General features: G+C 48.8%; 1 protein-coding gene across 9 annotated transcripts in view; it reads right to left on the bottom strand.

The window, feature by feature from the left end:
• FRMD5 (FERM domain containing 5) overlaps positions 1-13,875 on the bottom strand; it is a 302,761-nt gene that overhangs the window by 53,308 nt on the left and 235,578 nt on the right. For all 9 annotated transcript variants that reach the window (XM_073304542.1, XM_073304538.1, XM_073304544.1 and 6 more), the window contains exon 8: positions 1,876-1,964. In XM_073304542.1, the coding sequence (XP_073160643.1) occupies positions 1,876-1,964 (89 nt within the window). The remainder of the gene's footprint in view (positions 1-1,875; positions 1,965-13,875) is intronic.

The following is a 13,875-nucleotide window of genomic DNA, read 5'->3' as shown; positions in this document are numbered from 1 at the left end:
GACAAACCTTCTCCCCAGCAGGAGTCGCTCATCTGGCCACTAAGGGGTCTATGCCGGGGCAAGCAGGAAGAACTCCTCTTCCCCAACACTAGATTCTCACTTGGTTTGGGAATGCACCAGAGGCCCTGGCACACCAGCAAATCCTCTGGCCCATTACAGGGGACTCTGCTCCCTCTCAGCTGCATTCTAAAACCCTGCTCAGCCGGCCAAATGCACAGTGGAAATGCATCAGTTCTGCTACCCAGGCTGCAAAGAGAAATGCAGAATTTCCTCTAAGGTCCTAGAGGAGGCTGCTGCCAGTGATACAAAGGGCAGGACCTCTGCCCTGAGGGGAATTTAGCCCACTGCACATATTGAGGGTGCAGAAACATGGATTCATTTACACTGTGGATGAGGTGGAAAGTAGGTACCTGTATATGGAACTGGCTGTAAATTGTCCCCTGATATAAACACCTTCCACAGGCTGTTACAAAGCTGCGCATCTCACATATCAAATGGGCAGAATAGGCCAACTGATGAGATGCCAGGGTCAAGACACACAAGTTTGTGCCTGTGATTGGAGATGACCCAGAGAATATGTAAAAAATGGGACAGTGCCTATCAGGCCATCAAAGCAGAAAGTACAGTGGTGTATGAGACAGACATTTCATGGGAAGAAACATCAAGGGGTTGAGAGAGAAAGCAGGAAGGTGGCAGTGAGACAAGCTTAAGGGTCTCTGACAAGCAGTCTAGGCCCAAAATATGACCTCCCTCACTCAAGAGACAGCCCAATCTCCATGACTACTGCAGGACAAGCCACCCCTCAAACCTTCATCGGTGAGAAAGGAGGAGAGGTCTTTTTGTTCTCTTCCTAGTTATCGACACACTCAAAGACCTGTGGCTTGTTACTGTGCTTGGAGTGAACATGCAACTAACGCTCATGACCTGTCCACACCTGCCGACTAACCCTTCACATAAGGGGGTCTTGGAGACGTCAGCTCTCAGTGACACTGTGGTAAAGCTGGAGTGACTCCAGATTTAAAAGGAGTTATTCTAATTGACATAAGTATTATTGAGATTGGAATCTGGCTCAATTAATATAAATATTTCTAAATACATTTTTAACAAATGAAATTGCTAGCAACAGTTAACCCGGGGGTAACATCCTTATGGGCACAGGACTATCCTCACACAGCACTGATGATCTTGTTTTGCTCCTCCAACCATCCCGAACTAGCCTCTCTCCTCTTTTTCCCAACAGGGAATTCCAACCACTATTCTTGGCAATAACAATGTAAGAACATCAGAATGGCCAGACTGGGTCAGACCCAAGGTCCATCCAGCCCAGTGTCCTGTCTGCCGACAGTGGCCAGCGCCAGGTGCCCCAGAGGGAATGAAAAGAACAGGGAATCATTGAGTGATCCATCCCCTGCTGTCCAGTCCCAGCTTCTGGCAGTCAGAGGCTTACGGACACCCAAAGCAATTCCACTTGTCAGTGCCGTTTGTTGGACTAGTAGCTTTTATACTCCCCAGTGAATTTTAACTTCTTCACAGAAGACGCTGTGAATGGGATTTTCAAATGCATTTGGTATTAGCTTAACTCTGCTTCCATTTTCGTCAGTAGGAGTTTTCCCACTAATGCCAACGGGAGGTAAGTTAGGTCAATGCAGAGCTCTTTTCAAAATCTAACCCTACCGCTCAAGTAGCACGCCTACTATTTATCACATGCCACGGCTATATTGACGGAAACACAGCTAGTGCTATGCTTTATCCTCGTCCTTTGGATACATTTCTTATTGTTGCAATCAAGAGAAATAATATAGTGAGTTACCAGCGCTTGATAAAAGCATCTTAAACAAACAAACACTAGAATGGGCTGAAATTGGGGGAACTCACCATTTGATGAAGTGAATTCTCTTGTTTCCCTGCAGAACAACAAAACCAAAGGGAGTGAAGGCCAAAAATGCCGCATTTCCTGACACATCCTAGAACACAAGAAGATCTCATCAAAACGCTGCAGCGCCAGCAAAGTTTACACGTCAATAGCAACACTCAGTCCTGAATACGGTGGGGTAATGAATCTTCCCTCTTAAATTACGCCAACAGAACAGTTCCTGGCAGCCTTATCTAGACCGTGACATCCTGCCTATAGACGGGAATCTGCAGGAGCACAAAAAACACGACTCGCCCAGCAGAATATACAATACAACTCTCGGACCTGTGGGACTACTGATTTACTGTCTAGCGCTAACCAAGGAAGAAAGCTCCCACGTATCACCGAGTCTCCTTCTTAAACCTGAAAACCTTAAATTGTTAGTTGCACAGATCTGAGCAGCACGTACAAAAGGTCCAGCTGGCCAGAATCAAGACATTTTTAAAAGCAGTGACTAGTGTCATGGACAGTGCGAGTCAGCAGTTTAATTTAATCATAATGTTTAGGCTCTAGTGAAGGGAACATTAATTGTCTTGGCACTTGTGGAGAAAAACATGCGTCAATTTTTTAAAATATTACACGCAGCAGTGGGCGCTGTGTAGGTAAGACTGGAGGTTTCTTTCTTTTATAAACTGGATTTTCAACCCACGCCCTAGCCTAAGTTCCCTGGCGCAGCAGGCTATTAAGGGCCGCGCAGGCTCGCAGCGGGGAGAAATGCCTCTCCCTCAGCCCCACCAGAGCTGCTGCGGCACGGAAAGGCACCTCTCCCCTAGCCCCGGGCTGCTGCGGCGAGAGAGGGCTGGGGGGAGTCCTCTCTCCCCACCACAACCCCGGGGCAGCCTGCACCCCAAATCTCTCATCCACGGCCCCACCTCAGAGCCCGCACCTCCAGCCAGAGCCCTCACACACACCCCCCCGCACCCCAACCCTCTGCTCTAGCCCGGAGCCCCCTCCCACACCACAACCTCCCCCATCCCTGGCCCCACCCCAAAGCCCACAGCCCCCTGCACTCCAACCCTCTGCCCCAGCCGAGCCCCCTCCCACACTCTGAACCCTTCAGCCCCACCCCCGCCACTCATCACCTCCATATTGGTGCACATAACAAAATTCATTCCGCACATGGGCATAAAAAGTCAAAGGGAACATTGGCCCTAATTTCTTTAAAAAGACCCTCATCTGACTGTAATTTTGTATGCCGCACGTCATCTCAAGGTACAGGCTTGCTGGGAAGTTTGGTAAAAATCAGACAGAGTTTTGAAGCTGGTGTTCTGGAACGTTCTGAACACATGGCTCTAGTTCCCTTCTTTTCTAGTATGTGACCACATTTCTTGGTTCAGAGAAATACGACGTGGCCTTAATGGAAGGCAGAATCTAACCCAGTGAGGTGCTTCTGCATACAACAGACGGACTGAATTATCAGCATTCAAAATGTTCCCTATATGTTTCCTCATCTGACAATGATCACAGTATGAACCACCACATCGTCTGTCATTCATGATCATTAAGGCTGCAATTTAGTCATGGATTCCGTGACTTCCAAACACCTCAGTGACTCCAGCCAGCGCCGGCTGGGAGATGTGGGGAACCCCACAGTTCCTGGCCACAGCAGGCGGCAGGGAGGATCCCCACCGCTGCCAGCCACCACGGGCAGCAGGGGCACCCCCATAGCTCCCGCTTCTCCTGGCCGCTGCAGGGGGCAGGGGGGACCCCCGCAGCTCTCAGGTGCCACAGGTGAGATCCCTGCTGCTCCCGCCACTCCTGGAAGCTGCCGGAGGCAGGGGGAACCCCCTCTGCTTGGAACTGCCAGCGGAGGGGGACCCTGAAGCTCCCAGCCCCGCCGCAGCTGCCCAAGCCCCCCATTTTGTCACAGATATTTTTAGTAAAAGTCAGGGGCAGGGAATGGGCTTCTGTGAATTTTTCATTCTTGCCTGTGACCTGTCCGTGACTGTTACTAAAAATATCTGTGACAAAACCTTAGCATTAGTGATTATGAATGCTGACAGATGTAGGCAGGCAGAGGTAGGTCCCAGTTTTTGTTGTTTAGGCTGCTGGTATGGAATAGAAATGGAGGGACTAGAAATGGCGGGTTAGCAGAGAGAAATGCTGAGAGTAGGAATCTGGGGGAAAGGAGTTTGTGGAGGAGTTTAAAGGAGTGGAATTTCTGATGATCTGTGTGAATTACAGACAGTCCTGATGTTTCTGACACATTGAAATAGCCCATAATAGTGCTGTCACCGTGCGAATGCTCTGACAAAGAAGGAGCTGCCCTGTACACGTCTGAGCGCCGTGTGTTGGCCTGGCTAGTGGGATGGGGTTTGCTGTACGAATTCATTTGGGGGGTGGGGGTCTGTCTGGATACAGACAGAAAGGAGAAGAATGGCTCCAGATAGCCACCTAACAATGGCCAGAACTATTCGCTTTGATGGCTCTGTCTCCATCTCTGGCCAGTCTCCGAGACAGGCCCAGCCAGGGACTACCCAGGCCCTGCAAACACAGGAAAGCAAAGAACTCAGGTGGGTTTTACAAGGAGCACATCTGACTGCTCAAACGCCATGTCACACTAGCAGAAAATGTATGGCACTCTAACGACACCAGCTAATGCACCCCTGGGATAAGTTGGCTTTGAAATCTTTAGATCTAATTAAATAAATAGCATATAATTTATTCAGTGCATAACCAACAACTTATTATCTCAGCAAACAACGAGGGGCGAATGTTAAGATTGGTCCGGGGGTGTAACTAGCCATCTTCTGAGATGTCATGAGCTGTAACCTCTATTTCCATCCAACGCAGAAGAGGATTTCTCTATCCTCAGCTGCAGCAGCTGAATATTTGCAAAAGCTCCCAAATTAGAGGCTCTATCGTTCCACCTCTTCGAGCCCCAGGCATTTACTGATGCTATAGGACGTCATGGTTACATTAGGAGGGTCGCATCTGGTTTTTAGACATGTTACTTAAAACATGACCGTTCCTTTGGCGTATTTAAGAACTATCAGGCAACTGCTAGCGAGACAAGGTAGATGAGGTAACACACAGACCTCAAAAGCTGGTACCTTCCTGCAAAGGAAGCTGCTCCAATGAAAGATATGACCTCACCACCTGGTCTCTCTAATGTCCTGGGACCGACAGGGCTGCACACTGCACCTGGAGACAGCCATCTGTGAAAGCCCCGGGTGTAAAACATGTACACCAAGGATCCATGAAGGGGAAAAAATTAATAGTTGCCAATATACCACCACTCAGATCCGACTCCGTTGGCCAATACCACTTTCTTTAAATGCAAAATCAAAATCAAAGCTACTTTTTAAAATTCTGCATAAGAGTGTAGTTGTTAACTCAAAAGAGGCCCAGAGCCCTTTAATTGCTGAATGAGAGCAGGCAGCTGCTGACAGCTCCTTGGTGACAGTTTACCCTGACATTGTAACTGCTACCAAATATCCACAGATCTCTGTTTGGGGTCTCGGCAGCACAGGAACTTAAAAGAAGGCGCAGACTTTCCTTTGGCTTCAAATCTACACCACAGCAAGTGAGAGAGGACCATCACCATGCCTTCACCCGAGCTACTCCTCTTACACCACACTACACTGTTACCCCTTCTTGACACAGCTGAGACTTTTGCGGGCTAGCCGTGCTCACAGATGGGTTATCCTGCCATCCGCTGGCATCTTTCACTCATTGCAAGACAATGTCAGAGACGGGCCTATGGATCTCCTCGCCCTGGAACCTGGGGGAGCTTGGAATCTGGATCTGAATTTTTGGCCTTACTACAAAACCTCATAACCACGTATAATCAGCAATTACTGCAGCTGTCACTAAGCTCTCACTTTTTTAATATCAAACCTGGAAGGCCTCCTATTGGCACACAGTGCATAGAAATGAAGCCATTTTTCATTCTAATCAAAAAGCTCTCAATGGACAGTACTAATTGCTTCTTGAAATCGCGGGCAGGCTTCAGCGCAAGACAATCCTTGTGCCAAGCTCAGAGAGAGATGGTGCTATTGGGGTGAAAGTTGGACAAAAGATGATCATGATTGCAGCATTATAGGCTCATGTAGGTACTGTGTGGTCCAGCTATTTAGGGCATTATTTTTTATTGGACAGATCACCTCTAAATGCCTCTACAAACAAGAGCTTCAGAGTGTAATTAGAGAACGGCACAGTGCCATGGGGCGACCTTAGGCAAATAACACAGTGGGTTTGAGAACAGCTGACAATCCCTCACAAAAATCCCAGACACTGTGGCATATGATCATTAAAGGCCATATGATCCCCAACACAGGACAAACCCACATGGGAGCAGGGAACATCATGAGTCTCCGGCGCACTGGTTCATTGGCAGGGCTGTGTATACCGCCCCCCATATCCCTTGGTACACACGTGACCCTCATCACTGTTCTGTCCGAACCCTGATATCACACCTAGGGTTGCCCCACGTTCCATAGAGCAGTGGTGCCCAACCTTGCCCCTCACGCCCCCCTTACCAGTAGTGGAATCTGTCCGTGCCCCCCGGTACTGCACAGTCGGCTCAGCAGAGGAGCTTGGGCTGAAGACGAAGCTGGGGGCAGAACTGGGATGGGGAAGGAGCTAGGGCTAGAGGGAGAGTTGGCCTGGGGTGGAGAGGGAACGAGGGCAGAGCTGGGCTGCGGGTGGAGCTGGACTGTGGTGCAGCAGGGGGCAGCGTGGAGCTGGGCTGGGGGCGGAGCTGGGCTGGGTGGAGCTGGACTGTGGTGCAGCAGGGGGCGGCGTGGTGCTGGGCTGGGGGCGGAGCTGGGCTGGGTGGAGCTGGACTGTGGTGCAGCAGGGGGCGGCGTGGTGCTGGGCTGGGGGCGGAGCTGGGCTGGGGGCAGCAGGGGGAGGGGTGGAGATGCAGCTGGGGGCGGAGCTGGGCTGGGTGGAGCTGGACTGTGGTGCAGCAGGGGGCGGCGTGGTGCTGGGCTGGGGGCGGAGCTGGGCTGGGGGCAGCAGGGGGAGGGATGGAGCTGCAGATGGGGGCGGACCTAGGCTGGGTGGAGCAGGGGGAGGGGTGGAGCTGCAGTGGAAGGGGGAGCTGGGCTGGGCGGAGCTGGACTGTGGTGCAGCAGGGGGCAGCGTGGAGCTGGGCTGGGGGCGGAGCTGGGCTGGGTGGAGCTGGACTGCGGTGCAGCAGGGGGCGGCGTGGTGCTGGGCTGGGGGCGGACCTAGGCTGGGTGGAGCAGGGGGAGGGGTGGAGCTTCAGCTGGGGGCGGAGCTGGGCTGGGTGGAGCAGGGGGAGGGGTGGAGCTGCAGCTGGGGGCAGAGCTGGGCTGGGTGGAGCAGGGGGAGGGGTGGAGCTGCAGCTGGGGGCGGAGCTGGGCTGGGTGGAGCAGGGGGAGGGGTGGAGCTGCAGCTGGGGGCGGAGCTGGGCTGGGTGGAGCAGGGGGAGGGGTGGAGCTTCAGCTGGGTGGCACTCACTCCCTGCCCCCCGTGGAGGCTGGCCTGGGCCCTGCGCCCCTGAACAGTGCTCTGTGCCTCCCAAGAGGGGCGCACCCCACACTTTGGGACCACTGCCACAGAGAAATTGTGAGGAGCATCACAGGAGCCTAAGCAGCTATGGACCCCCCACTGAGGGCTACTCATGAACAATCCTCCAGTATCGCTCCCCACAGCCCCCCCAGAGCCTGACCCCTGAGGATTAGGAGCAGAGGGGCTTCCAGGAGGTTAGGCCACAAAGCTGCGACTCTCCCCCTGTGGCCAGTTTCTGGTGAGTTTGGCTACCTCCTGCTCAAAGAATGGGAACCTATAGGCCTCGCCACCGTGCTCACTCTGAGTGCAACTCTGTAAATCTGATTATTGTTAGTAATCGGGCTGGTGGTTCAGTGCTCCAGCCCTGCCTATTACCAGCTCCCCACCTCACTTATCCAGTGAGCCCTGCCAACCATCGCCCTTTTACACAGCACCATGCCCTCAACACCCCTAGAGGGGCGTGCCCCAAGGGTCGGTCCTGGGGCCGATTTTGTTCAATATCTTCATAAATGATCTGGAGGATGGTGTGGATTGCACCCTCAGCAAATTTGCGGATGATACTAAACTGGGAGGAGTGGTAGATATGCTGGAGGGGAGGGATAGGATACAGAAGGACCTAGACAAATTGGAGGATTGGGCCAAAAGAAATCTGATGAGGTTCAATAAGGATAAGTGCAGGGTCCTGCACTTAGGATGGAAGAATCCAATGCACCGCTACAGACTAGGGACCGAATGGCTAGGCAGCAGTTCTGCGGAAAAGGACCTAGGGGTGACAGTGGACGAGAAGCTGGATATGAGTCAGCAGTGTGCCCTTGTTGCCAAGAAGGCCAATGGCATTTTGGGATGTATAAGTAGGGGCATAGCAAGCAGATCGAGGGATGTGATTGTTCCCCTCTATTCGACATTGGTGAGGCCTCATCTGGAGTACTGTGTCCAGTTTTGGGCCCCACACTACAAGAAGGATGTGGATAAATTGGAGAGAGTCCAGCGAAGGGCAACAAAAATGATAAGGGGACTGGAACACATGAGTTATGAGGAGAGGCTGAGGGAGCTGGGATTGTTTAGTCTGCAGAAGAGAAGAATGAGGGGGGATTTGATAGCTGCTTTCAACTACCTGAAAGGGGGTTCCAAAGAGGATGGCTCTAGACTGTTCTCAATGGTAGCAGATGACAGAACGAGGAGTAATGGTCTCAAGTTGCAGTGGGGGAGGTTTAGATTGGATATTAGGAAAAACTTTTTCACTAAGAGGGTGGTGAAACACTGGAATGCGTTACCTAGGGAGGTGGTAGAATCTCCTTCCTTAGAAGTTTTTAAGGTCAGGCTTGACAAAGCCCTGGCTGGGATGATTTAATTGGGGATCGGTCCTGCTTTGAGCAGGGGGTTGGACTAGATGACCTTCTGGGGTCCCTTCCAACCCTGATATTCTATGATTCTAGGCGCTTTTCAGAAATATATGCTCAGAAACGGCGGTAGCTGGGGATGCACCTGCTGGGCTTATATTTGCTCCATGAAATGCAGGGAAGACAGGAGCGCATTTCCCATGACTGCAGACCCTGCAGCTCGGAGTCACTTTACAAGAGATGTACGCGGTGGTGAACATGCAGATGTTTAGCTCTTGTGGCCATCGTGCTAAAACCCCAAGACGTCTCAGCTTCATTGGGTCAGACAGGCTGGATTTTCTCTGATTCCATGTCCCGGTGTTGAGCTGTTGCTTCAGGTGTAAGCTTTCTCTTTCTATCAATCCACTCAAGGGATGGGCTCCTCACGAGGGTTTATTATTTTTACCTACGGTGCTTGCAATGGCTTCTGACCAAGCCATGCAAGGACGCAGAAGACAACCCCCATGCCTATGGGTGCACTGAAGAAGTCAGTGTGGCACCCATCAATTGGGGAAAGTAGACTGCTCAGCACACCTGCCCTGTATAACCTGTCCTTACTAGACATCATGCCCAAGGTGAGTTATGTAGGTAGAAGGCCAGACTGATTTCAACGGGGGGATGCTGATTTACATCAGCTAAGGAATACTTCATATTTACATCAAGCGACAAGACTGAGTTAGCAAATATCCATACCGAAACCAAAGCCCTGCTTGACAGCAAATAGCACACAAAAACATCAGCAGATCTGGGGCAGGGAGACCCCACCAGCCCTAACCAGGATCTGCAGCCCAGAGCCCACCTCCTGCCCAGGGACTACAGCATTGTCAGTGGTTTCTGATTTGCACAGTTGTAACATTTTAGGGTGTTTCCATCATCTCAACACAAATCTCAGTTATTGTCCTTGTGTTTCAGCTCCACACAGCAGAGAGGAAGTCACCTGAAATACATGTCAGAGCCATACTGGCAGCTAGTTTCTCTGATTAGATCGCAAGAATTTGAGTAGTGAACAAATTGGTTTTAAATCCAGATTAGAGTGAAATCCATCTCAGTGTGACAAGGGTGAATGGTCAAAAGTAAAAAGCATTCTCTGAACAACCTCAATCCAATCTCCTGCACAAAGCGACACATAAATCCCCAAACTAATCGCGTCTGAGATTCTGGACACAGCTTGAGAAAGTGGAAAGGTCTCCATGTGTCTCCACCGTGACCAGGCTCTGTTTCCTATGTGAGGGAAGCGTTGCTGCACACAGAATACTCCCTAACCACGGGCCAGATCCCAAGATCTAGCCTTGAAGTGCCTGGTGCAGCTCAGGGAATACAGCTTTGGGAATACAAAGGTGATTTCGTGCCACTGTTCCCTTCCCCTGGTCCTGGGGCCAGTTCTCCAGGCTGCTCTGCACTAGGTCAGCTGCCCACAAAGGACCATTCTGGAAGCCATGAATTGCTGGGACGGAAGGATGCCATCTGATCCCCCTTTCCCTGGGCTGCATCGCCTCAGCTGGAGAAGGGCACAGGAGCAAGGATAGCATCCCTGGCCGGATTTCCTCTCTAGGAGGATCTGTCAGTGGCTCTGGTTGACATGGCACCATGCAGGCTGAGGTGTTAAATGACTATTTTGCTTCAGTCTTCACTCAAAAGGTTAATTGTGATCAGATACTTAGCACAGATAGTATCAATAGCAAAGGGGAAGGAATGCAAGCCAGACGAGGGTAAGACTAGGTTAAAGAACATTTTTCTAATTTAGGTGTATTAAAGTAGGTAGGACCTGACAAAATTCATCCCAGGGTACTTAAGGAACTAGCTGAAGCAATCTTGGTATTGTTCACTTGTTTGTTATTGTTGGCGATCACTTTGAGAACTCCTGGAGGATGAGCCAGGGCCCAGAAGACTGGAGAAGGATAAACATAGATCCTATCTTTAGAAGGGGAACAAAGAGGATCCAGGAGTTATAGACCAGTCAGCCTAGCTTCGATACCTAGAAAGAGACTGGAACAAATCAGTAAACCATCAATTTGTAACCACCTGGAGACTAACAGGGTGATAGGGAATAGCCAGCATGGATTTGTCAAGAACAAATCATGCCAAACCCACCTAATTTCCTTCTTTGTCGGGATTAATGGACTAGTGCCCAGGGGAGAAGCAATAGATGTGATATATCATGATTTTAGTAAGGATTTTGATACAGTCTCACAGTCGAACTGTGGAAATGTGCTCTGAATGAAATTGCTATAAGGGGGGTACACAACTGGTTGAAAAAATGTACTCAAAGGGTAATCATCAATGGTTCCCTGTCAAACTGTACAGAGGTGTCTGGAGAGGTCCCACTAGGGTCTGTTCTGGGTCCAGTTCTATTCTATACTTTCATTAATGACATAGATAATGAAGTGGAGAGTACGCTTCTAAAATCTGCAATGACACCAAGCTGGGAAGGGTTGCAAGCACATTGGAGGGCAGAATTAGAATTCAAAATGACTCACAAATTGAAGAATTGATCCGGAATCAACAAGATGAAATTCAGTACAGACAAGTGCAAAGTACTGCCCTTAGGAAGGAAAACCAGCTGCATAACTATGCAATGGGGACTAAGGGGCAAGGCGGCAGTACTGCTGGAAAGGACCTGGGGGTGTGAGCGGATCGCATGTTGAATATGAGTCAACGACGTGGTGAGTGTGTGAAAAAGGCTAATAATGTTCTGGGGCGTATTACCAGGAGTGTCTTACGTGCGACACGGAAGGTCATTGTTCCACTCTGCTCAGCACTGGAGGGGCCTCTCAAGATCCTTCCCAGCTCTATGTTCTATGATTAAGCTGAGTAGGAGGTTGCCTTGTGCAATGGGCTGAGTATCGGGCACAAAATATTATGTTAAATTGGAACATTCCAGTCCCCTTTGAGGTTCAGAGCTCGCACAGATTTAACCGATTTCAAGTGACTTCTTGCATCTAACGTCTATCAGTATTTAAAGGAGCAGGTTTTTAACAAAGAATCTGTCTGTCTGAGGGTTTTCTTTAGCTCCCTTCATTGTCATTTGCAAGTGCTTCCCAGACAGACCAGACCTGCACAGTGAAGTCCCTAGTGACTTCATGGAGCTTCCACTCTTCCCCTTTCCCTGATGCAGGAAGTTCTCTGCCTATTAGTTCTCTCTTTGGCACAGAGAAAAAGGCTTCCCAAAGGAGTGTTCACACCTAATGGACAAAGCACTGGACTGGGATTCAGGAGACCTGGGTTCTATTCCTGACTCTGCCATTGGACTCAAGGGGAACTTGGGCAAGTCATTTCATTTGCCTCATTTTCCTCATCTATAAAATGGGGATAACTATACTGACCTCCCTTGTGAAGTGTTTTGAGAGCTACTGATGAAAAGTACCAGATAAGAGCTAGGGATTATCATCTTATTTTGATATCGCTGAGGTAGTTCAGATATGACAAATAGAAAGTATACCATTATTGTCTCCTTAGTGCTTAGATATCATGTGGTGGGGATTAGCTATAGAGATCATAAAGGTTCTCAAAAACTGTTGAATAAAACATTGAAACATGATGGACATATAAAGAACAACTAAAACACAGGCCAGTAACAATCAGTACTTCATAAATGTGTGCATCCAGACATGTGGCAAAAGGAAAACACAGCATATGGATTAAAAGCCTTCCTGATCAGGCTACAAATTCCCATCAGGAAGTTAGCTGAAAAAAAGGGATTTGGGAAATTACAAATTTGAATTTAATCAATTCAAAAATTGTGCTGGATGAGAGCAAAGCAAAGGGAATGCATGATCCCTATGGTATGCAGGTGTGCGCTTTTCACTTCATCTGGTATGAGCTCCTATTGGGGTTATTTGGGTGACATTTTATTACATTTCTACTATATTGTACTTGGGTAACATTTTAAAAGGTACCCAAATGACACAGACTCTGTGTCCTATTGACTTTCAATGGGATTTAGGCTCCTAAATCACATAGACACTTTTGAAATGGTTACACTTTGTCTTTTTTGCTTTGCTTGGTGCCCTGAGCACTTTGGCTGGATGGGAAGGGATTAAGGGAAATGCTATTAGGGTTTCTTGTTTTCTTTACACATTCTGAAGCAAATAAACTAAGATTGTGATGTAGCAAAAAAAAAATATGAAAATAGAAGTCAAACATACAAGTCACAGAAAGAAAAGGGTCCACATTAATATAAATTAAATGTAGCCTTTTTAAAACCGTAGATTAATTATTAAATGCACCGTCTGTGATGTAGCACTGTTCCTGTCAAACGACGAATCTCAGGGCAGCCCCATATGATAAATGCTTTCTCACAGCACAGTCCCATTTTAATTTTCCTCTGATTCACATCTAATGTTAATAAATCTCTATAAACCTCTGGGAAGAGGAAGGGATTGGCAGAATGGAATATTCCATAAAGATTTAGCATACTGTACTGAGATGGGATTTGTGGGTCACTGGGAATGGAGTTAAGTCACAGAGATCTTGATGATGATGATGATTTTGCAGAAAAGAGATTATCTTCACTGTCGGACTCTTTTATATTCCACTCCCATGATTCCTGACTCCTATGGATAATCGAAAAAGAAACTTTACACAGGCCACGCAGCTGACCATTCCCATAGTTCTGCCTGCTTGTTGAATACATTCTTCAGTCAGAGGCTAGGTAAAAAGCCAAGTGATTTATATATTTAATTCCCAATTTTCTTCTATTATCTATCGACTCCTAAGATTTAACATATTCACATCTTCTCAAAGAATTTGTTTGCTTTAGAAATGAGTTTGCCCCCGACAAGATTATGCAGCCACTTCCCCTGCTGGAATGCTCCCAAACTGCTAATGTCACTGGTGAAATAGTGTTAGAGTCCCCTAGCACCTTATACACACACACAAGCACAAACACACACACACACACACACACACACACACACACACACAGAGTGACAGTCTGAGGATAGGTTCCCCCTGTCAAATCAGGCAGGCAGACACACACACTTTTTGAAGTACACAAAAAGGGAACAGTTTTATTTCAGTAAGAATATTTTACATCAAAGCTTGTCCCTCCCTGTGTCGGAGTAAGGACCTTAATGCTCACACACACTTGCAAAATCCTACCTG

This window comes from Lepidochelys kempii, chromosome 10, assembly GCF_965140265.1.
Source record: "Lepidochelys kempii isolate rLepKem1 chromosome 10, rLepKem1.hap2, whole genome shotgun sequence".
NCBI lineage: Eukaryota > Metazoa > Chordata > Testudines > Cheloniidae > Lepidochelys > Lepidochelys kempii.
This window is presented reverse-complemented; position numbering and strand designations above follow the sequence as displayed.